This window comes from Malurus melanocephalus, unplaced genomic scaffold (genome assembly GCF_030028575.1).
Source record: "Malurus melanocephalus ecotype Western Australia unplaced genomic scaffold, MMel_1.1 scaffold_83, whole genome shotgun sequence".
NCBI classification, from domain to species: domain Eukaryota; kingdom Metazoa; phylum Chordata; class Aves; order Passeriformes; family Maluridae; genus Malurus; species Malurus melanocephalus.
In genome coordinates this window covers 1,515,099-1,539,076 of record NW_026623315.1, presented here as the reverse complement: position 1 = coordinate 1,539,076, position 23,978 = coordinate 1,515,099, and the positions used below count along the sequence as shown (strand labels likewise).

Below are 23,978 nucleotides of genomic sequence, written 5' to 3'. Positions count from 1 at the left end.
ATTTTTTTTTTTTTTGTAACTTTGTAAAATCATGTGTAACATTGTAAATACTGCATGTAGTGTCAATTAGGGCATCTTACATATAAGAAGCCACAAATGAAAACTTAGAATGCTTTCACCCGAAATCTATTGCCATCAAATTTAAGTAGATATGAAGATAATTATTGATGTAGATTCACCAAATAGCTGAGATTTTAAGATGTTAGAATTCTACATCTTGTAAAATAAAGGTAAATATGACAAAGCCAGTGAATAAAAGTGGGATATAATTATGGGATTTTGACTGCCCTTTATGCTAGCAGTAATAAGTTTATAAGGAAAAAGAGAGTTACTGTGGAAGCAAAAAAAACAGAGGCATTCAGAAAAGGATTAGGATRCCTCCTAGGTATTTAGGTTTCTTAGCAGCCATTAAATGAGRTGATTGAATGCAGACCATCATCACATGAAAACCCTGGTTACATTAGGACAAAGATCAGTTTGTGTTTTGTTTCATTCTGTCTGGAAGCATCCGTTGTGAGTCCTAAATACAAGGTACTGAGACAGGTTGTCCTATTCAGTTGATCCAGTTTTATAAAGAATTAGCTAGATTAAGCTACACTACCAAGAATTTAACCTTCCTGCTGCAAGGATGAATTTGATACATAACTAAGGTAGTAACTCTATATGCTTGGTTTATATTTCCATCAGATTCTAACCTCAGTTTATCTCGAGACAGTGCTATAAATCAGCAAATTCCTCCAAAGATTTGAATTACCAGGGTAGCACAACCTGATAATGTGGAGCAGCTCTTGTCCCAAAACAATCCCTACACCCTGCTGTGTGCAAACAGATAGAACAGACAGTGAGGCTGCCCCTGTTTAAAGTGACCTTTGGTACCCCCCTGCTACAATGTTGTGTGCAGTGGTACAGCTGTAGTGTAAATCAGTTGCACAGAATTTCTTCAGCTACAACACAAAATACAAAAAGACAGCACACTTAAGACTTAACACACTTAAATGTGTACTGACATTTGGGAAGTTTCACTGTTTAGAAATTACTGCACATATGGGTAATGACATAAGAGAGTTTGTAATGAGTAACTAAATTTAAGAAACCTTTGTAMAAAGAAAAAAATCTGTAAAGCTTAAAGGCATATTTATTTCATTCTAAATATATTTTTCAAGGTCATTGAAGGATGTGCCTGGTTATTTGGGACAGTCACCTTGAAATACCTGACTTCTCTTGTGTTTGGAATAGCTGATGATGTAAGTTCTCTTAGTCACAATATCCTGTTGGTGTCTTTCAAAAATTTTATAATTATTTGTACTTGATTTTGACATCTTACTGATATACTTTCCTTAATTACCAGTATTTGTTTTGCAGAAGTGGGAGGGAGGTAGAAAATTTTCTTTTTCTTTTATGGCATATTATCATTTGAGATGTTACTGCCAAAATTTGTGAAAACACGAATATCTTTACTCTTGTGTTAATGAATGCTTTATGTGTTTGTTTTTAAATGTGGATTTATAGAGCTTTGCTTGTTTTGGATATCTTCTACCCACACCTTTTCTTTTTTTACTCAGTTTGTCAGTTCACTCTTCTCTGAAGCTAATTTTTAGGACAGTTTAGGAATGGTTGTTGTAAAAAGGTCTTCTTGCTGTACTTCAGCCCCTTTATTCTATTGTTAAAAATCTTAACACTCCAGGGTTGTTTATCAAGGGGTAAAAGATAGGAAGCTCTTATCTTAAAATACGGCTATGCAAAACTCTACTCATATTAAATCCATTACAATGATAACATCCTTTTTCCTGATGTTTTCTGATTTTTATTTAACACTCTCCATTCTCTGTTACACTCAGAGATGTTATTTAATGCACTGGAAGTAGATTTTTGGTSCTCTTAYGACAGYATTGCAAATRGTATAAAYTTCTGCTCTAATTAAAAGTATTTCTAATACAATATAATTTCTCATTTTTATACTACTTTGTTGTGGAAAACAGGATATTTTTTGCTTACTACAGTTTGGGATTTCTTTCCTTTATATCCTACAGGCTCATATAGGAAATATATTGAAATCCAAATTTATTGGCTACAAGGATTTTGATACATTAATGTACACCTGTGCTGCTGAGTTTGACTTCATGGAAAAAGAGGTAATTTGGTCAAAATATGTGATTGTGGAAGAGGGAACTTAATGCTTTATCTTCCTTTGTAACTTAAAACATTTGAGAACCACAGCTCCTATTGCCATCATAAATTCAAGTGCGTACTTGTAAAAAGATAAATTAATGAACTAAATCTAAATTTAACTGGGTTTATTGTATTTAAATGAACTTAAACCAAAGCAGTGTTTTGATGTTGGACCTAAGAAATGTGCTTGCTTGAATGAAAGAAGYGCTTCCTCAAGAGTAAATGAAAGGTTACAGTTCTGCAAACAAGATTTTATGGGGCTCTCAGTACCTGGTTTGAGTATATGGAAAATGTACTGAGAGCTACAAAGACCTTATGTGATTGAGACTACAGAAGAGCCTTGAAACTTCATATTGTGTCATTAATAGACTTCTTTTAGTTTATCAATATCTAGATATGCATTTAGAATGTTTATAGGTTAGTTAGCCCTTACTACTCAAATTCTGATGAATGCAATCTGTTTATCATCTTTGGGTGGCTTGCCAAAGAACTGGAAATAATTTACTGATGACCCTAAATTATGTCTTCAGTATCATTCCTGGGTAAAGTTTACACCTACTTTTTACTCCAGGAAGAGCTCCTTATATTATWTTCTTTACAATTTTGATTGAAATAATTATAGGTGAAGGAAAGCAATTAATTAAGTTCATTTCCATTGCAGACTCCAGTAAGATATACAAAGACTCTGCTGTTACCAGTTGTTCTGGTGGTTTTTGGGGTAATAGTCAAAAGGGTAAGTGATAGATTTAATGCGTTACATTTACATTTCAGTTTTTTTAAAGGGGTTGCTGTTTATTTATTTGAGATGGGAAGAAGTTGGTKTGGTGRGTTAACCTTGGCTGRCTGCCARGTGYCTGCCAAKCCMTGCTGCMATTCCCTACCCTCAGTATGATGGGGAAAGAAGRGTAGAAAAATCTCATGGGTCAAGATAAGTRCRGGRGGCTCACTCTCTGATTCACTGTCATGGGCGAAACAAACTGGAATTTAAGAAGACAATTTAATTTTCTGTCAATTAAAAATTGAGTAGGACTGCAAGAAACAAAACCAAAACTAAAACCATCTTACCCTCATATCCAGGCTCAATGCGTCCCTTCCATAGGCTGCAGTTCTTTTAATAACTGGGCCAGCATACGTCCTTTCCATGGGGTACAATCCTTCAGAAAGAGATTGCTCCAGCATGGGTCCCTCCACAGGCTGCAGCTTCTGACAGGAAACTTGTTCCTATGTGGGCTCTTGTCCACAAGCTGCAGTTCCTGCCAGGAGCTTGCTCCTTTGTGGGCTCTCTGTGGGTTGCAGCATGCTTCAAGGCATGTCCTACCTGCTCTGGCATGGGGTTCTTTAGAGGGTGCAGGTGAAGATCTCTCTGCTTCAACATAATCTTTCATGGGGCTCCAGAGGAAAAGGARACGTAAATTATCATCATGTTCTCCAAAAGCTGCAATCTCATGGTTCTCATGGAGCACCTCCTCCCACTYCTTCACTGACCTTGRTGACTTCARGGTTGTTTCATTCCCATTTTTCTCAATGCTCTCTCTTAAACCTGCTGCAGAATTAACCTTTTATAAACATGTTATCAATAGAGGCCCCAYCAGTGTTGCTGATAAGTTCAGCTTTGACCAGTGGTAGATCTGTTTCAAAGCTGTCTAGAACTGGCTCTGTCTGACTTGGGGTCAGCCCCTGGTCCCTTCCCACAGAAGCCACCCCTGCAACACCCCTGCTACTGAAACCTTGGCACACAAACCCAATATGGTTAGAAAAAATAGAGGTTTTCAAAAATACTTACTTAAAATCCCATATTCTCTTTACAAAGATTTTTGCAAAGGTCCAGTCCTGAATCAGTAATAAAACTTGCTTTGATGTTAAGAACCAAAAAAATTTGTTATTTAGCTGATGAATACTGTAACTGGAGTTTATAACTGTTTTTGTAAATTTGATTATGTATAATTTGTGTAAAAACAATTTACAGTTTGCACAGGAACAGATGGGATAACTGCTAACTGCCTGGCTAATTAAACATCCTCTAAAAAAAGTTTTAGCTAAAGCATTGCATGTCTTTTATCTTAGCGTTATCTCAAAATGAGATTGCCCAGGTGTAGTTTGATTTAGCAAATGTTGAAAATGCTTCAAAATGCTTTTGAAAGTTTATTCATGCTTTTTGCTGTCTCTTGTTTTCTTCAGGCAATTAAATACATTCTGTGGTCCTTATCTTGCACATGCCGATACGAAAAGTAAGAATTGTCTTCTTTTTTAATGTAAAACTGAATTTTACTGCTGGAAGTTCATATTATTTTGCYCTATGCTACAAAATTCAGAATTCTGCAATATGTTAGTTCTTTTTGAAAGGTTAGTTATATGCAGTAACTGAATCGATGTACTATAAATGGTATTGTTATATTACAACTAAAACAAAGGTTAGCTCCTAAATCTGTTTTAAATATCTTAACTCATTTATGCCTCAATTTTATATTTAATGATTTACTTCTCTGCTCTGTTCCTAAACCAGTATTTATTTATGTGCCTTTTTGCTTTTTTACTATAAATAGGGAATGCAAATTCTTTTTGCCCCATTATTTTCTTCCAGGTTTTAAAGATACCTGAGTTTCATCTCATGGAAGTAATTAAAAAAAAAACCTGCTTAAGTCAATACTCCAGATTTCTAAGTAGATACAGGGATTGARGAGGATAGTTACTGATTTGCAATTTATTTCAAAACTTACATAGAGGGGAAAAAGCATTCTKACACTTTACTTACTTACTGGATTAGTTGCATTGTCTAATGCCATTAGAGATGATGTTAAAATAAAACCAGTGTTTTCTGTAGTACATAAATAATGGTGSGTTTTGGCTTGTTATGTTTTACAGAGAAGAACGTTTTAACCATGGTGAGGTAAGATTCTTTTTCTGCGCATTTTTATTCCTATGTTAACGCAAATACTCAATGTTGAAATGCAGGTTGCAGTGGTCTGGTGCTGATACATGTGGTTTATTTGAAGCTACGTATCTGCATTTGTAATTCCCTCATCTTGAGTTGGGTCTGGTATGTCACCAGAATAATTCTGGAATGCTGAACARATGAACTGGCTAATGGTAGTGACTGTGCAAGTGAGGAATCTCAGGCTTTTACTGTAGCTGTACAAAAAGACACTGAAATTAGGACCTTACGTTTTCTACATGAAGACTGAGGAGGAGATTGGTTTCTTTATTGAGGTTTTACATGAYGTGTAATGTTCCAATTCTGTTTTGAGAAATGCCATAGTGAATATAGTAGTACATGTGGTTGTTTTTAGTAAATTTGTTCAAACCAATGTCATGTGTTTGGCTCTGGAGCCCTTGACACAGGAAGAACATGGACCTGTTAKAGCAGGTCCAGAGGAGGTCCAGAAAATCAGAGGGGTCTCCTATGAACTCAGGCTGAGAGAGTTGTAGTTGTTCAGCTTTGAGGAGGCTGCATGGAGACCTGATTAGGGCCTTTCATTGCTTAAAGGGGACCTCTAAGAAAAACAAGGGCAACTTTCCAGCAGGGTCTGTTCCAGCAGGGCAAGGGACTTGAAACTGGAATCTGGTAGATTTAGACTGCCTGTAAGGAAGAAATATTTTTACAAAGAGTGGTGAATAGAATCAGGTGGCCCAAATARTTGGTAGATGTCTGTCATGGTTTCACCTCCAGTTGCCTTACGGGAGGTTCAGGTTGCATATTAGGAACAATAGCCAAAAGTGTTCTCAAACACTGGGACAGACTGCCCAGGGAAGGAGTTAAGTCACMATCCCTGAAGGCATTTAAARACATGTAGATGTGACACTGAGGACATGGTTTAGCAGTGGACTTGGCAGTGTTAGATTAATGGGTGGATTTGATCTTAGAGGTTTTTTCAAACCTAAATGATGCTATGATAATCAAACAGATAAAAGCATTGATTGCAAAAGTACCTCTGATTTAGCGCAGCACTTTGACAAATAACAGATTAATGTTAGGAGTAGTGAGTGACATCTCTGATGCTTTTTACAATACTAAAACAAGCTGCCTCTGATTGTGTGATTATCGAGGATGATCTTACTTGCTTCTTTTATTCCATGCTGGAGTATTTTGGGCACCAAAAAGCAAGGGTATTAATTTCTATGAAGAGGTTATACAAGAAATTTTATATATATAATTCCCTGTTAATGTCTAAAGATTTTTTTTAAATAGCTAGCCATTTCTCTAGCTCTTTTTTTCTTTTATTGTTCATGTTTATCCTTCCTACTGTTCCATTCCTTAGCCTACTACATGCACTTTAGAWAAAAGATAACATAAAGTCATTATCACCATCTGAAATATGAACATCTTTACTTTGACTTGGAATCTTTCAGACAAGCTCATCATTTAAGCTGTACTGAAAATGAAGTGTGTTTAAGGCAGTAATGAAAAGTATGCAAATATGCCTCTGTGTCTTGTGGTTTCTTTTTTTTCTTTTCAGCTGGTATTCCATGCAYTGCAGCTGTTGGCATATAGCGTCCTAGCGATTTTAATCATGAGACTAAAACTGTTTTTAACACCACATCTGTGTGTTATGGCTTCCTTGGTGTGTTCAAAACAGGTAAGGTCTCTTTATCCTGTAGCTATCTCAGTACTTGCACTATTGCACAGATATTTGTCCTAAAGCAGATTTCTCGGTGTGTAATTGCTCAATCTGAAGGTACCAGATAAAAATAAASCAGATTATATTGCCTGTCAAAGAATGGTTCCATTCTCCTCTCTTCCCAAATAAAGCAAAAKACTTGCTTTATGCAACTTGTCCAACTGCGTTATTATACGAGTTAACATGCTGTGTATTGAGCCTGAGCACAGGGAGGCATATACAAGATTTTACTGCGTTTGTACACTTCTATGCCACTGCAAGTTTTTATTGRCTATTAATTTTATCCAGTGTTTGACTTTATTTACACTGTATTTTCACAGTTCTTCAGAGCTTATTGCCTTGCATTTTTTGTCTGTTCTTTCTAGAAATCGCATTAGAAGTCTTGCATGTTGAGAACATTACAGTCTTAAAAGTCATAGGCCTAACTCAGATTTAATCTTTCTACTTTGAAATAATCTTCGACATTAAATGTTACTAGATTTCCTCCAGATATAAAAGGTCTTAGAATAGGCTTTCCATGTTTCATTATCTGTGTTTTTGACGAGTGAACATGATTAAATCTCTGTTTAAGTAGCTGTTTTAGAAGCTTTGAACTTGCAGCAAAAGTAGGGTAAGTAGTCTTTTGTATGGGAAGCAAGCAGGGAGGTAGATCGAAAATTGAACAGTTGGGCCCAGAGAGGAGTGATCAGTGGTGCAAARTTTGGTTGAAGACCAGTAACCTGAGGAGTCAGTGCTGAGTCCAAGACTCTTGTTCAATGTCTTTGTTTAATGTCCTGGACAATGGTGCAGAGTGTATCCTCAGCAAGAGTGCTGATGGTASAGAACTGGGAGGAATGGCAGAGTTTTTCAGGTGGTGCCCAGTGACAGAGCCATAGGAGATGAGCACAAGCTGAAATGCAGGCAGTTCTTTCTGAACATCTGGAAGCTTTTTCMCTATGAAGGTGMTCATRTCACTGGCACAGGTTTCCCAGGGAGGTGGTGGAGTCTCYATTCTTGGAGGTRTTCAGAAGCTGTCTGCACATGGATCTGTGCTCTTGGCTCTGGGAGACCCTACTCAAACAGCAGGGCTGGTTCTTCAGAGGTGCTGTCACCCTTCACCATGCTGTGATTTTGTAGATAGTTGTCTAAAGGTGAATTAGGGTGGTATGGTGAAGGCAGTTCCTGTCTGTGAAACAGCTGATACCCATGTCAGATACCTGAAAGATCAGTAAATGAGACAGAATTGCGCAGAGAGGAGAAAGCTATTTCAGCTGAATAAATTGTCTTCCAGAAAACTAAATTGCTTCCTGAATATTTAGGGAAGAGCACTTCTTTATAACACTGGACAGGTTACACAGCATCAGWCTGTTTAAATGTGGTGCTCATCACTTTCTTGATGCCTGATTTACTTGGGCTCAGTGAAAGTGCTGAATGTTTGCCAATATCAAATGAATCTACAGTTAAAATATAAAATGCTAAGAAATTGTCAAAACCTCTTTATTTAACCACCTTGTAATTGAGTATTGGGAGTTAGAAGAACTTTACTTTTCTTCTACGTGCTTGCTATTCTGGAGCGTTCACAGGTGTTTGCTTTTCCAGCTTTTAGTGGTTCTTGAAATGCTGGCATCCTCTTAAATGGTCTGGTTGTTTAAGCAATAGCAGTTGCAGTGGTTGGATTTTTCTGTGTGAACTTCCATAAGGTGTTTCTGAGTAATCTGAAATGAAGCTGCTTTTGAAAAGTCAGAAAAACAAAATGAAAAAATGTTCTTTTAACATGCAATTTCTAGATAACAATTGTAATTTAAATTAATTCTGTCCAAATTTGATTTGTTCTTTTTTTTTTTTTTTAAACTGTGTGTTTGTTGATGAACTTTTCTGCCCTGTTGGTTGTGGTGGTAGAAGTAGTAGTAGTAGTAGTAGTACTAGTAGAGTTGTGTTGTATAGTGAAGTTCAGAACTAAAAGTATTCATATATTTTGTGCACAGTAAAATCCATACTGCTTTTTTTTAGCCACATGGTGATGTTTTTTTTGAAGCACCTAAGTAAGACCATTTCAGTAATTCTTCATGGATTGTTCTGGGTTTTTAGTGCTGAAGCTGAGGTCATCAGGCCAGTTAATGAATGCTGGTGCATTGTGTAATTGTTGTATGTYGGCCCTTGGAGGATGCCACATGTCMTTAGTATGTAAATATTGGAAGGGAGGAGAGGTTCAGAGTATTTTGTCAGTATTTTTTTTCTGCTACTTCCAACTGCCTGCTGGCCCTTTGGTTATTTTGCTGCTCCCTATTGTAGARTGAGAGTAAGCTTCTCAGGAAGCTGCAATTGCAGCTGATAACTTGTTTTGGGAACTGCCCTTGTTGGACCAAGTGACTCTGATCCAGTGACTTTTCCTTCCTTCATTGCAGCATCATAAAGGCATAGTTGGCTTGAAATAAGTAGGTCGTGAGTGCTAGGGAAGGGCTTTAGATTGTTGCAGTTCAGACATCTGTTCTGTGCAGAAGGGGATGAATGACCAGCAGCCTCATAAAATACAGCCYAGGAATATCTTGGTCCTGGCTTGGGCCTTAGGTGAAGTGTTCAAGTGTACCCAGCCTAAGGTGAATATGAAATAGATTTCYGTGTCTTATAAGTAAATATGAAATAGATTTCCTTGTCTTATTGTTAGTGAAGGTTCTTTGCTCTGTTTAGCACGTTCCCTAGGTTGGTGCTGATTGATACGCAGAGAAGACAAGCTGGGTTTTTTTCTGGTCTGACTAGTGTAGGAATGGTTTAGCAGGGAGAGGCTGGTAATCTTCATGTAATGCAGGAGTGGCTTCAGCATGATCGAGAAACACTGGCCCACAAGGCTGATGGTCTTGAGCAGATTACTTCTAAGACTTAAACAAGCAGTAAGAAAATTTTTTTTTTCGTGGTTCCAATTTTGGTTGGTTTGTTTGTTTTTGTAGGGCCAGGAAAATACCAAGTGTTTTTTTAATGAGCTTTTTCTATCCTACTASCTGCTGAGTAGAAGTAGTTTTTTGAGGTTGAAAGATCTGACTGTACATGCAATACTGATCCAGAATTCCTTGGATGGGGGAACAAGAGAAGGGAAAGATGAGACTTGTGACCAAATGATTGATTACACTCTGTACATTTATCAGAGGATAAAGTTCAAGATGTTTGAATGAAGTGTAAGTTAATAAGTGGCAGTTTGGTTTTTCAAATGMAAGAAAAATTATACAAATTTAACATAAACAGTTTTCTTACTGAATTGAGGTCAACACTACCCTTTAATTTAGCAGACCATGAAAATTTATCTGCAATGGTAGGGCAGTATGTTAGTATATCTAATTTATTTTGAGGCAAAAAAATATTATTTTTGCAAATGGAAAAGAAATTTTGTATGTTGTATTCTTTCAGCTCATTGCTGTACTTCCGATTTTTCCATTGCCATCAGCTTGTGGCAGCTGATGGGCAATAAAAATGATAATGTTCTCTTTCTAATAAAGAACATTTTCATTGTCTGGAATGCTTTCTGATGAAAAAAGTTAGCTAATGTTGATTTTCATTGGAAAGTAATTCACTTTATAACACGTTTTCAAGAAAAGATTTTTAATGAAATACAAATATAAAGAAGCTGCATCTTTGCRAAGGGAGTTACTCCCTTCTTCTGTAAAATTGCATTTTAAGTATTAGAAACCTGTGATTAGAATCTTTATGTCTCTAAAGTTGAACTAAGAGGATTAATTAAATTAGAGATCAATTCCGTTTTGTCATTTAATTTACTGTTTGTGCTTCAAGTTAGGCCCAAATCTGCTGTTGTTTCTCTTCAGACTTTTTACCATTTATCTACACATTTGCTCTTTTTGTTAGGGGAAATTATATTATTGTGGTRGAAATGAAAACAAAATAAAATAGCTGGAGGAAGACTTAAAGTATTCATTTGGAAAAAAACCAAAACAACTAAAAACCTTGAATTGATTTAAAAAAACACATAAGGAACAGCATCCCATAAAAGAAATGCTTCTTTTGCATTGCATATAAATTCAACCATTCTAGGCTCCTTATGTAAACAAAATAGTGCTAAATTCAGAGACTTTAARCATCAATGTGGTTTTATAAAAGCGTGACAGGCATTTAATTTTCTTTAAATTGAAAAGCCGTGGAATTGTCAAAATTCTAACATGTCCATGAAGTGACATTTTTGCAGCTGCTGGTGAAAAGGAGGTTTGCTTATGTACAGCAGCTTACGAATGAATTCATTTCACTTCATCCTTCCAGATTCATGCAGTGGATCAGGCCTGTTTGGTATATTAACTTTCCCTGGATAGTATTGCTGTTCTTCCTAGACTGTTTAGTGRGTCTTTAAGGATGAGTGTAGAGTATGCTGTATTTTTGAGAGGTGGATAGAGAATTGTAATGATTTAAGGTAGTTAATGGTTAGTTTATAAGAAACACACGCTATTGAAGTGGTACAACCAGCCTACGGGAGCTTCTACTGATAGACTTTTCTTCATGCTTTAATTAAACAAAAACAGGTAATAGTGCTGTGAATGAAATGTATCTATTTAGCACAGATTTTATATTTTTGAAGTGTGAAGTCTTCTAATTAAAAACAACTTGACAAGAAAATGTAATTTATACTTTGTTATTTAAGGTTTAGTTCAAATATGTATGATAAAAAGTGTACCTTCTCAAACTTAAGTGTCAACACATCAGATTTAGTACTACTTTTTCTGACTACCCATTTCACATATTTATGAATATTTGCTTAGAGCCTCTGGCCAATTGTGTTTAGGAAACAATGCAAGCCAGAGTTCAAGAAAGGAAAGAGGATGATATAAAGCAACATTAAACCTACTGTCCCCAAAGTCTGTTTTTCTGTTATGTTTCAGCAGTTTGCATAAAATCTRTAATTTGCATACTACAGGTAAAAACTCTAGATGTAAACATGAAGTAAAATACTGTAAAAGTCCAGTTGCTTTATTGAATCATCTTTAATTGCAGATTTTGACATTTGAGCTGAAACTTTAAAAGTTCACATGAATGTGAATTTGTTAATTCTTTTTTAATCGCCAATGTAATGTCCAGTATTTGGTAAACATGAATAATTCTTCAGAATTATATTCTGAAATATATATTGTGTATTGTACTGTGTTATTATATTCTGAATTATACAATAGAACTGTGAAGCTTAGCGGAGAAGAAATAGCAGAGGTGTTTCATAATATAATACATATTAGGTTCCTTATAGAGAAATAAAATTGAATTGTTCTGCATACAACATTACAGAATTGTTGTCTAGGAATTAATTGATTCTTGCATTTCAGTTATTTGGATGGCTCTTCTATAAAATCCAGCCCAAAACATTGGTCTTTGCTATTTTAGCATTGATGACAATAGAGGGATCTGCAAACCTTCGAACTCAGTGGAACATCATGGGTGAATTTAGCAATTTGCCACAGGAAGAGCTTTTAGAGTGGATAAAAGTCAATACCAGACAAGGTAAAGTATTAAAAAACATAGAATGTTCCCATATACTGTGAGATCAAACCTTGGAACCTGTCATATGACTGCAAAGGTGTTGATACTATTTATGACTTCGCCTTGGGACTAAGTCCTTCGCCTAAAGCTAAGTCATGTCTACTTGTCCATGTAAAAGCTATCTCCAATGAAAATAAAACACCTAAAGTGTGCTTTTTTAGAATCCAGGTTACTGATCTGGAGGTTCTAACCAGTGGTGTAGTAGTTTCAACAAAAGCATATTTGCCAAGTCAAATTAAAGTAGGTTTTTACTTGACACAGGTCCTGTATGTGGGTCGGTGATCACTGTTCTRTTAGAAGAGAATGACAAAGTAGATGTCTTTTCAGAAGGAAAATACGTTAAAAGCCATAGTGGACTGAGATTTTACTGCCCATTTAACACTGGTGAAAAAAGTGACAAATAAAAGTGTGTTGTTGGAATAAGTATGTTATTCTACCCATTCAGGARAAATAAGATGCATTAAATCTCTATTCTTAGATGCTTAGATATCTAATAGCTTATATTGAGTTCAAGGTTTAAAAAACAACAAACTAAAAAATTTATTTTGTGCATTTCCTGTTAGTGCCAGGTATGGCCTCTTAAAAAGGAGTACCCTGTCCTCTGCGTGGTTTTTCTGCAGGATTACTSTTCAGATATTTTAATTGCTTCTCTACTCTAACATGATTCCTCATGTCRAAAATGCCTTTGATTGTGTATTTCAGATGCAGTTTTTGCAGGAGCAATGCCTACAATGGCAAGTGTTAAATTGTCAACGCTTCGTCCTATTGTAAACCATCCTCACTATGAAGATGCAGGATTAAGGTAAATTTTACCATGAGGTTTTATTTGTATGTGCAAATAATTCTCGTAATGTTTGTAATACACAGTAAGAATGGCATCATGTTATATTGTAAAATCTGTTCAAACCTCGTAGAACTTGATTTGTTATTTTAGTCAGATTGAAAASTCATTCACTATTTTTTTGAGATTTGTGTTCACCAGAAAAAATATACTCTAGGGACAGGTATGACTTCAAACATAGATACAAAAAAATCAGAATTAAATTACAGAATTTGATTTAGTTACTAAATCAAAGATTTAAGTTACATTCTAGTTACTCCTGGTGTTGTATACACATTTGATTTTTTTCCAAAATAGCCAGTTTAGTTATTTTTATTGGCTTTCTGTGATTGGCTGTCATTTTTTTTTGATAACTTTTTAATTGAAACTGAAATTTTATAATGGAGTGACTAAGATTTGTACTCTTGTTATTTTCAAAATCAGGATATTTGCCTAAATTGAAATTGATTTATCTGAAAAGGTCATGAATTTCTTTTACTAAATTTAATATTGTAACATCATTTTTTTGTTAATTTGATGAAACTGTTTAAAAAAACTCCAACATAAGAAAACAGCAAGACAGAGAGGGATAAAAGAGAAAGGCCAGGGATTCATTTTACATGCCTTATGTCCTTACTTCTCTGTCTGGCATTAACTGGCTTTGACTTTCAGTCAGCCCTGAATYGGYCAGGCAGTTGGATTTGGATGATCACTGTAAGTCCCTTCCAACTGAAACATTCTATCCTCGATACAAAACACAGGACAGGGCATGTTTGAGGCAGTTAGGGTATGGGCAATACCTGTACTAAGTATCAGAAAATGAATGAGAGTTAACAACGTCATGCTTTGCTCATTCAAAGGAGGATATGTTGGATGTGTTGGAATGGCCTGGGTTGGAAGGGAMCTTAAAGGTCCTCTAGTTCCAAAASAGGATYGTGGTATCCAAGTACTGACTTTGCTTGATCACTGTAGGCGGACACCGGGTCTTGCCCTCCGCATTTCAAAATGTCCAAGCAAAGGCAGTGTCATGGTGACACRTAGTGAGGGTGATCTTTTGTGGAGAGACTTGGCAGAGGATTGATGCCTTCTGATCACCTCCAGTCCAAGCAAGGTCGTTTCTAGCCTTGAGTATTGCAAGGTGAATGCATTGCTTTGACAGCTTTACACTTTCAGTTCACAMTAACCATGGATCTTGTTACAAAGTCGTCTCCTGCTACAGAAAAAGGGAAGGGCTGTATATATTGTTCTTGGAATCATTGTATTTGTGGGGATATTATTGCACTTAAGCAAATGGCATCATTAATGTAAACTTTGCTGTAGTGTAGTTACCTTGTGAAATTAAAAGTACATTTTCATGGTACATGCAGCTAACTCTTACATTTTTCTTTTTGAAGGGCCAGAACTAAAGTAGTATATTCCATGTACAGTCGAAAACCTGCACACCAAGTAAAAACTGATTTGTTAAAGCTAGGAGTGAATTACTACATTCTTGAAGAGTCATTGTGTGTAAGCAGAAAAAAGTGAGTAATTTCCCTCTTTCTCACAAGAATGATRTGCTGCTCAAATATGTAACCTAAGATTCATATCAAGTAGTAGTTTTGAAGTGTTGATTTGTGCTTTATTTATTAAAACTGCCCAAAATACATTTTTGTCCAGCATCTCTAGACAGTAATTGGTATAATTGACTTTACCCTCATTAGCGACCCTGTGTTCTTGGTGTGCACCTGGARAGCTGTGTTGTGTGTATCTGTAAACTTCATTCTACAACACTGAAGACATTGACAAAGGAAAGAAGTCATTATTTGGTGGTGGCAAGAACAGATTTGTGTGCATAATGAGCCTAGTATGAGTAAAAGGTGCAGAGTAAAAGAAAGCTGGAGCACCAAAATATTGTAATCAATAATAATCACTACAAAATTTTTTTTCATTTAAGCTGTTCTTCAGAAAGACCTGTGCTTTTTCTTCCCCCCCTCCCTCCTTAATTTCTCTTTGTGGCCTCCAGAACACATTTTGGATTTTTGATTTTATTTTCTTTTAATTTAAAATAAAATTAAATGAATCTGTTCAGTTTGTTTGCTAATGTCTTTGATAAAATGAGAACATTTTTGCTATTTCTAACTTTGGAAGCGAACTATATGAAGAATTGATGTTGGCTGTGATCTTTTAAAAAAACCAAGGAGTTATTACTTTTTTAAGGTGTTCTATTTCCTGATTTTTCTTCAGAAATGTTAGGAATGTGTATACCAGCCTCCATTTTATAAAAAGATTTAAGGGTCCCTAGTAATGTATAATGTATGGTATAAGTTGAGTTGTTTTATGTGCTTCCTCCTCTAAATTAATTCTTTATTAATTACATAACCACAAAAGCCAGATGCATTTTACACATTCTCAGTAATATTTTTTAATTACTACTACATGTATTGATTTTGTAATCTGATAACTTTTCTAATATAAAGCCAAAAAAATACAGATGGCACAATCAAGTATTTATGGGGCACTGTGAAGCAAGCTTCATTTTTATGATGGCTTTTCTTTTCTTCATTTCTTTTTGTGTTCTTGTTTTTTAGGCCTGGCTGCAGTATGCCTGAAATTTGGGATGTCGAAGATCCTGCTAATAGAGGAAGAATTCCTTTATGTACCATTATGAGCAAGGATTCCAGGCCATATTTCATCACAGTATTTGAAAATAGCAATTACAGAGTTTTGAAAATTCCAAAGGAATAACATTTCAATGCAATGAAGCATCAGTCTTTCGAACCTTTACACTAGTAACTGTAAGAATTCTAAATCAGAAATACCTTTTTTACTAGACTTAAAATGGAAAAACATGTATTTTATTTCATACCATTTTAAGTGAATTCTGATTATAGAAATATCTTAAACCTAACAGTTTGGATTTATATTTCAGGGTCAGTCCCTTGAGATTTGCTATGCAAATGATTATATGTTTGCACATTTTATTTAACACTGATCCAAAAAGAGCTAAAAGTAGCTATGGAAGAGTTTGTAGGCGGACTTGAAACTTCATTTTTTTGGTGCATGTTATTGGAATCCTATTGATATTAAAAAGGAAGACTAATAAGGGTAATATTTTCAGTAAGCAATAGTTTAGCTTCTCAGTGTCCAAGGGTTTTTAGCATTCTTATGCATTCAGAATAAGCTGGCATAATATACATGAAATTTTTAAGGGAAAATGCTTTATTCAGGAAAAATCTGTCATAGCCTTAGAAAGATACTAAAATAAATCCTTCACTGCCTTAACTAGACCTTCAGCGCCTAACTTGATTAGAATTTACTTTCAAAAATTAATTCCCTTTTTCCTTTCCCCATATATTAGATCCTGCCTGGACTTCATCAGCAGCATTAAAGAAAAATGAAACCTATCCCAGTTGTGATATGGGTGTAGTCAGTTGTGTGGGTATAATTGCTCCAGCATTATTAGACTGGTTCTGCTGTTTTTCTGTCATCTTGATGTCTCACCAGTATAATAATTAGATAATAGAGATACACTTTCCGAGATACCCAGTGCAAGGACACCCTTTAGTTGTTTAACTGACTTGGTAGAATTTTTGTATGTTTATTGCCATTGGGAACTATCACAATAATTGTGATTCTACAGCATAAGTAAGACTTTTAAGGTCTAATGTTTCGCCATGTGTCATTCATGTTTTGGATATGTTTCAACTCAGTTTTTTGTTCACTTCAGTCTGTTGATATGACTGATCTTTTTAGCTCTAATAGCATCTGGTGGTACTGGGTGTTATAGGGACACACCATCCATCACGCCTGTAACAGTGTCAGTTAAATGGGAACCTGTGATAAAGTAGTAGTATAACAACTGATCAGTATTCTAAAACATCTTATTTTTTTAAAATCTGTTTTATTGAGAGGGTGAGGGAGAATGGCTGAAAATGCATTAGCTTTTTAACTTTTACAGAATAGATTTTGGAAAAATTTCTATAAGGAAACTCTCAAAAAAAGGGCTTTTGGGAAGTCACTTTTTAAAATGTTAATTGAATTCAAGGAAGCAGGAAAAAAATCTTTATATAAACATTGTGACTAGTGTTTTGGCACAAAAAGGTACTGTATTTTTATGAAGTTTATGCCAACTGTTGACATGTACTTACGTGGTTAAATAAAAAAGAGAAAGATGGAAATTGTTCTCATGTTTCTGGTAGGTGTTACACTTCACTTATGTCTGTTAAACAGAAGTTTAATACAGTTAMCACAGCAGATATGATTGAAGCTGAACTTTCAACTAAAAAATGCACAGAAGTGCTGCAGATGATTAAACCAAACTCAAATACCTCTTTCTGACTTCTTTTTTATTCAAAATAWCAGTTCAGGAATATGTGAAAAGCCTGGTGGAATGAAAGAACATTTGAGGGTCAAAGATGTGCTTTATTAAAAATGTTCGTTGTTTGATGAGGAAGTGACTGTTACTCAGTACGTGGCCAGACACAGTAAATTTTCATATCTGGGGATATTATGCTGTCCCTCTCTTTGAACTGCTCTGAGACCCAAATCTGTTTTAATATCTGTTTGATGATAATATGATAAAATTTACTAATGAAAAAATACAAAGTAAAAAATGCTATATATGATTGTGGGAAAGAAATACAGGAATTCTAGAATAAGGTGCAGCCCTTGAAGTAATCTAAGCACGAGACGAATACTTCCATACTTTGGGAGACAGCTTCCATTAACATTTTAGTAATATTGGATCATTGTGCTGATTTTGCCTGGGGTCTGTGTTATGGCTGAGCCAAGGTGTACTGCCACGCCCACCAGGAATTTGGGGTTGTGTGGGAGGTGGGGAGGAGGTACAGGTGATCCCAGCTGACCAAARGGGCCATGTTTCAGACCATGTAACATCATGCTGAATATGTAAAGTGGGGAGAAGAAGGAGGAAGGGAGRGATATTTGAAATTATGATGTTTGTATTCCCAAGTCATTGCTGTGTGTGATAGGGCCCTGCTGTCCTGGAGATGGCTGAACACCTGGCTGCCCATGGGAAGCACTGAATTAATTCCTTGGGTTTTGCTTGTGTGTGCAATTTTTGCTTTCTCTCTTAAAATGTCTRTATCTCAATCCACAAGTTTTCTGGCTTTTGCTCTCCTGATTTTCTCMCCAGTCCTGCTGGTGRAGCAGTGAGTGAGTGCCTGTGTGGTACTGGGTTGCTGGCTGGGGWTAAACCATGACAAGCATRTAGATTTATCTGATGGAATCTGAAATATTGCTTGCTTTGCATGGGCATAATTACAATTTGGTATCAAACTTCTGATAATTGTGCAAGTTTAATACTTGGAGCATGGAGTCCAGATGAAGCACCTTTGTGAAATTAAGGTACCAAGTCCTATCCARTACTGCACTGAACTTCATTCTACTCATAAACAATTTAAAAAATGCTCTTTTGCCTTTTTTTGTAGTTTTTGTAGTTTTATGTAGTTAAAACTGAAATTGAGTCAATCTCTTGGATTTTTATGATTAAGACATGGAGTTCCACAACATAGGACTTGCTCCAAGTGAAGACAAGTCCTTTAGCAAAAGCAGATATATAAGGAAGAGTATACACGCAGGCTTGTCAGAAATCAGCCTCATTTTTCTGCATRGCATGCAGAACTTCGAAAGATGAGAGTTGGTCAGCCGTGCCGAATTTGCTTGGTAGTGAAACCTCTCAGTGCTGCAATAAATTCTCAGCTGTAGCTGTACAGTATAAGCACTTCCATTTCAGTACAAAATCAAAGTCAAGTGTTGTGATAAACTGTTTGTAGCCAAGCTTTAAGCTGACCTTTTAGGTTGGAACAGAGTAATAGGAGGATTTACAAGGTTAGGCAGAATCTCCTCAGCAAACTGGCTTGCTTCTGATCTCATGCTGTAATTYTCCATTATTGATATAATTCATATAATGTCTGAAATCATCAGTTGTTTGAGTGGGTTCATCATGTAGTAGTTCAACAATTTTATTACTTCCTGTTACAGCATGTATAGAACACTTATTGCCAATAGATCATGAGATRTGGATAGGAATCACAGAGTGAATGAATAATATTGATTTCCTATCTGGCTGAGGATTCAGGCAGGATCCCTGTGGCCAGTTGTCCACCCTGTCAAGGTTATTAATGTTTAAATGGAGACTTGAGTGCAAGCAGCATTTGTTTTGCCTCTGTGGTCAGAAGGATAAGATGCAATTTTTAGCCTAAAGAATATGAAAACATTGTCTTGATCACATTTAAAGGTGATACTGAGCCTGCAGAAGAAAACCTCTGCTTTAAATGTTCTCCTGAAAGGAAACAAATCCTACTGGTACATTTGTTAGTCTTGACCAAGCTTATTTTCAGTACCAGTTTCAGTGCACCAAATTCTTTCTTCCATTGCTGATAATTCCAGTGTTCAGCACCTGAACAGTATCGTCTTTATGTCACTGAGCAACTGATTGCTCAGCTTCTCTGGCTACAAGTCCCTGGAGTGTCTCAGGATGCAGTTAGGTAACATTTGCAGGCAGTTAAGAGTTTTGCTGTAGATATCTCTGCCTGAGCTCTTCAAAAAAACCCTAGCCTCTTCTGAAGTATTGACTTTCATAGTTCAACTACTGAAAATCCTACTTTGTTTTTTTTTCTTGGCTAAAGCAAGGTAGGAAAGCCTTAAAATAGCCCAGAGCAGGATGCCTCCTAGTTTTCTTAAATTAATTTTATGATGGTGTTTGAATTGYTGTCTTGCTTTTCTTTTATTTGGAATGTTAAAATGTAATGCATCTATAGTTGGAGAAGTTCATCTTCCACTGCTTATTAAAACWAATAAAAGCTAAAGTTATAATCAAGCTTAGTACATGCATTGAGTAGAAATTTTTGCATTCCTSGAGTGTTTCAAAGGCCATTCAACTCAAAATACAAGTTGTAGAAAAGCACTAGATGTAGACGTTTTCCGTTAACTTTAGTTTTCTTTGTTCTAGATCCTTGCTGGATTTAGCTGCAGTTATCATGCTACATGCTGCTGCATACAGAATCTTTGATTTGATGTGCTTTGATTATTTTTGTGGTATTTCATAATTTAATCATAGAATGGTTTGAGTTGGAAGGGCCCTTAAAGGTCATCTAGTTCCAACCCCTGCGATACCCGAGCAGGGATACCTCCCACTAGTCCAGGTTCTCAAAGCCCCGTTCAGCCTGGTCTTGAAAAATAAAAGGAATAATTATTTTGAGAAGGAATAAMTGGTAAGAAGATGATCAAAAGAATTTGTATTCCATATCTTCTTTGTGCAGAACTTTAAAATTAGAGTTTACTWCCTTCAATGCGTAAAAGCAATGAAATGTCATTTAGCAATCAGTGCTTACAGAATGTATAATTTATTTTTAAGCTAATGAGATCTTGGCTATTAACAGTGCAGATTTGTTTCATCCATTAGGTTTTGCCTGAAATGAAAAGATAGTGTGRAAAGCTGTTGACTTAGGAGCTTGTGACATGTATTGTCTTATTGCCTTCCTTTGAACCCTCGATGTGCAACTGAATTTGTATTTGAATTTACRAAGCAACCTGTCAGCAGTGGTGACTTGTTTTGTAAGGTTGTCCTTACACATAAGGAAGTAGTGAAGCATTAAAGTTCCAATTGAAAGAAACTGAAAAGCATAAATAATTGCAATGTCGAGGGGCCGCCGGTCTGCCTAAAGGAAACATGGTTTCAATAAAGTCAGACTTCATTTGGAATGTCTCTTTCTGSCTTTTTTCTCCCCTTTTTCCTGTGTTGTATTTCATTTTATTCTGTTTCACTTCAATGCTGGGAAATGGGATGAAACTGGACAGACTGGAGAAAAATTGTATMGCTGAAACGGAGCTGTTTCACCTTCCAAATGAGATGTGATTTTAGTAAATCTTGTCAAAATGCTTGGCTTATGCCAATGATTGGATCGTGGTYTTCTGTGTGGTCTTGAACCAATGATTTAGTAGGAGCTGGATTTATTCTTAGAGAGGACCATGTTGCTACTACCTGAAGCAGCAAACCCAGACATGGAATACTGATGAATTTCCMCTAGGACTTTACCTGCATCTTAAGAGCACTTTGGACAAATGTTCGTACTGTGTCGTTGTGCATACTTTGAAAGGGCTATAACTTGGTCTGACTAACGTATGTAACCCAAGTTGACATGCACAAAAGGCACCATGGACAAAATGAGTGATTGTTGGGATTCTCAATCACTGGGAACATAATGAACAAACTTTAGCCCAAAAGAGGTGAAGGCATGACTTCCAGACTCATCATTTGTGCAGCTCTAGGTTGTGCAGTTCTAGGTTGTGCAGTTCTGGCCCAACTTCCAGGAAAAAGTGTTGGTTGTTAGTCACTCAGAASTGGCTGCTGAAGCTGAAACTTTAACCCCAAGGCCAAGTGAGAGAAACTGATATCCTAGAAGTAGCTTACTCCAGGCTAGGTGTATAATAGTAGTTATAAAGARTAGTAATAGTAATAACAGTGAATCTTGAAAGTGTTTCAAGAAAGAAACAATTTTTTATCTTAAAAAGATTGCCTGATCCTCAATGAGCATTGCTTCAAGCTGCCCTTTGGCCTTGGATGTAGGACTAGTGTTTGTTAATTGTTTTTTCTGCCTCATGAAGAATTGCACAGTCCTTCCACTCTGAGGCTCCTTTTTTTGTTCTCTTTCCAAGACTGATGTTAAAACACATTGAGACAAATCATTGAAGAAGCAACAGTAGGACAGCAAACTACTGTGCTATGCTAATTTCAGTTGAAAAGCTTTCAAGAAGAGCTGTGCTTGATGAACAYGTGACCTATGCAAAACTCCTCTCCGAGTTTTTGAAACAGAAGAGGACATGTCTGGTGTGCTTAGAACCATGAAATTGGAGTGGTGTGTGGTTTGTGATGTCGCTTCTTAGCACTGTTGTTTGCCAGCTTAACTGCTTGCTTTATCTTTGTACAGGTGTGCTTTATGCATTGTTTCAAATGATGCAGACCCTCTGAGCATGGGGTTGCTGTCACCTTTGCTGTCAGTGAGGTGAGGCACAGGACCTCTGTTCTCTACTGCCTCACACTGTGCTTCCCTCTTCCTCCCCCACYTTTTTCATCCCCTTATTACCATGGTGCTTCATCCAATGCCTTTGTGTTAAAAATCATATTCCACTCTATGACTAAAGGGATGTAAATGCCRTCTGTGCAGAGCAGGCAACTACGATGGAAAGTTACCTGTTCTGTACTCCCCTGTTGAAATCCCATAAATAAATAACAACAGTGACAGACCTTTTGATGTTGTTACCACTCTGTAACTGCCTACATTTCCTTCTGGAACTGTCTTCTGCAAATTTGTGAAGGAACTATAAGGAAATAYACATGAAAATTTTACTGAAGGTTTCACAAATCAGGGCAATTTCCTGTGATAAAGTGACCAAAATGTGAGAAGATATTCTCCAACAATGTTACAGATCACACTGATCTGTTTTGATGGGTCARATTACACTTGGTAAGAGCCAAGAATGAAGGAAACACACAATTTGGAAATACAGCTGAGGGTGAACAGTACAGACACACTTCATTAGTTTCTGTTCTCCTGATAGCCCTTTATACTTTCTTATGTAAGGTGATTGCATGACTGTGGGTTGCCATCTGAGCTGATAGCAGAGAGTATGTGAGCAGAGAGACAATTTCAAGGTAAAAAGCGAAGGAGCCAAAGCCTGTTATGGCTCATCTGCTTGAGTTCTTATGTATCTATTGTTTCTGCAGAGTCAGTGGCAGGGGTCCATTGCAGGGAAWCTTTCTGGACATTACCTATACCCTTGGAAGCAGACCCTATAAATGAGTTTTGCTGACTCCTTTGCGACTGCGTGATCCACAGCTGTGAGAACACGATGKGTAGCAGTAAGTGACCAGCAAGGTCCGTGCAGGAGACACACTCAGGGCGGGGAAAGTCACGTTCTGTGCCGTGGGCTGTCACCATGGAGCATGGTGACGCGCACAGCTGGCACACCAGAGTTCAGTCATGTTCCATCTGCAGCAGCTCTCATGGTGAGATGCCATTCAAGAGCTACTCCAGCAACTTTAGGGAGCTTGCCCTTGGTTTTAGTCTACATTTCCAGCATGCAGGAACCCATTTACTCAGGCTTTGCTTCATGAGTGCTTGGATTCAATCTCATCACTGGATGAAACTTCCCTGTCCATTTACTAGCATGTGTGTTTGATTTTGGAAGGATTTAGAGGARGATAAACTAAACTTTCCCTGAGGTAGAGATTTTCTACTTCCTCAGGATTACTGAAGTCTAAACTCACAAYTTGTACAAGCTGTAATACCACCTCCCAGAACTATTCTGTGACCRAGAAAGATTGAAAGGCTGAGGGGAGACACAGCAATCACATTAAATTAGAGAAAACCATTAATAAATTTTTTTCATTGATTGTATAAAAAATTGAACTAAAAATAAAATGAAGGATGAACATTTGAAGAAATTAAATGTTGATTTAACTTTGAGAGAATGGCTAATGCAAAATACAGGTATCAGAATGTTAAATAYGATCTTCTTGTAAAGCTTTTCTAAGGTAAGTGATATTAAAATGGTGGAAAGATTTAGTCTGGCTGAAGCTGTATTTTCACATGCATGACAGCACAAACCAGARTGCCACTGATGAATTCATTGTTCCCCAGCCAGCTTGCATGCCAACATGAAATTTCATGCAGTCAATGCCATAAACCAGATCAGGACTTGGTCCAGATGAAATACATCTGGGAAAATAATTTCTTTTTTTTTTTTTTTTTTTTTTTTTTTTTTTTCTTTTTTTTTTTTTTTTACGTCATCTGCACTTGTAGTCTCATTCATCACACAGCTACAGGAACCTTTGAACAGCCAAGGAGAAAAGGCATAGGGGAGGAATA

The 23,978-nt window shown here is 36.5% G+C and overlaps 1 protein-coding gene across 1 annotated transcript in view; it reads left to right on the top strand.

Moving 5' to 3' along the window:
* The window catches only part of DPY19L1 (dpy-19 like C-mannosyltransferase 1), a 44,821-nt gene extending 27,406 nt beyond the window's left edge, over window positions 1-17,415 (top strand). The window contains exons 14-23 of the mRNA XM_057367723.1: window positions 1,164-1,244; window positions 2,031-2,132; window positions 2,831-2,902; window positions 4,348-4,397; window positions 5,032-5,056; window positions 6,624-6,743; window positions 12,074-12,248; window positions 12,990-13,089; window positions 14,502-14,627; window positions 15,675-17,415. Of these exons, the coding sequence (XP_057223706.1) occupies window positions 1,164-1,244; window positions 2,031-2,132; window positions 2,831-2,902; window positions 4,348-4,397; window positions 5,032-5,056; window positions 6,624-6,743; window positions 12,074-12,248; window positions 12,990-13,089; window positions 14,502-14,627; window positions 15,675-15,831 (1,008 nt within the window). The 3' untranslated portion in view covers window positions 15,832-17,415. The remainder of the gene's footprint in view (window positions 1-1,163; window positions 1,245-2,030; window positions 2,133-2,830; window positions 2,903-4,347; window positions 4,398-5,031; window positions 5,057-6,623; window positions 6,744-12,073; window positions 12,249-12,989; window positions 13,090-14,501; window positions 14,628-15,674) is intronic.
* The last annotated feature ends 6,563 nt before the right edge of the window (window positions 17,416-23,978 follow it).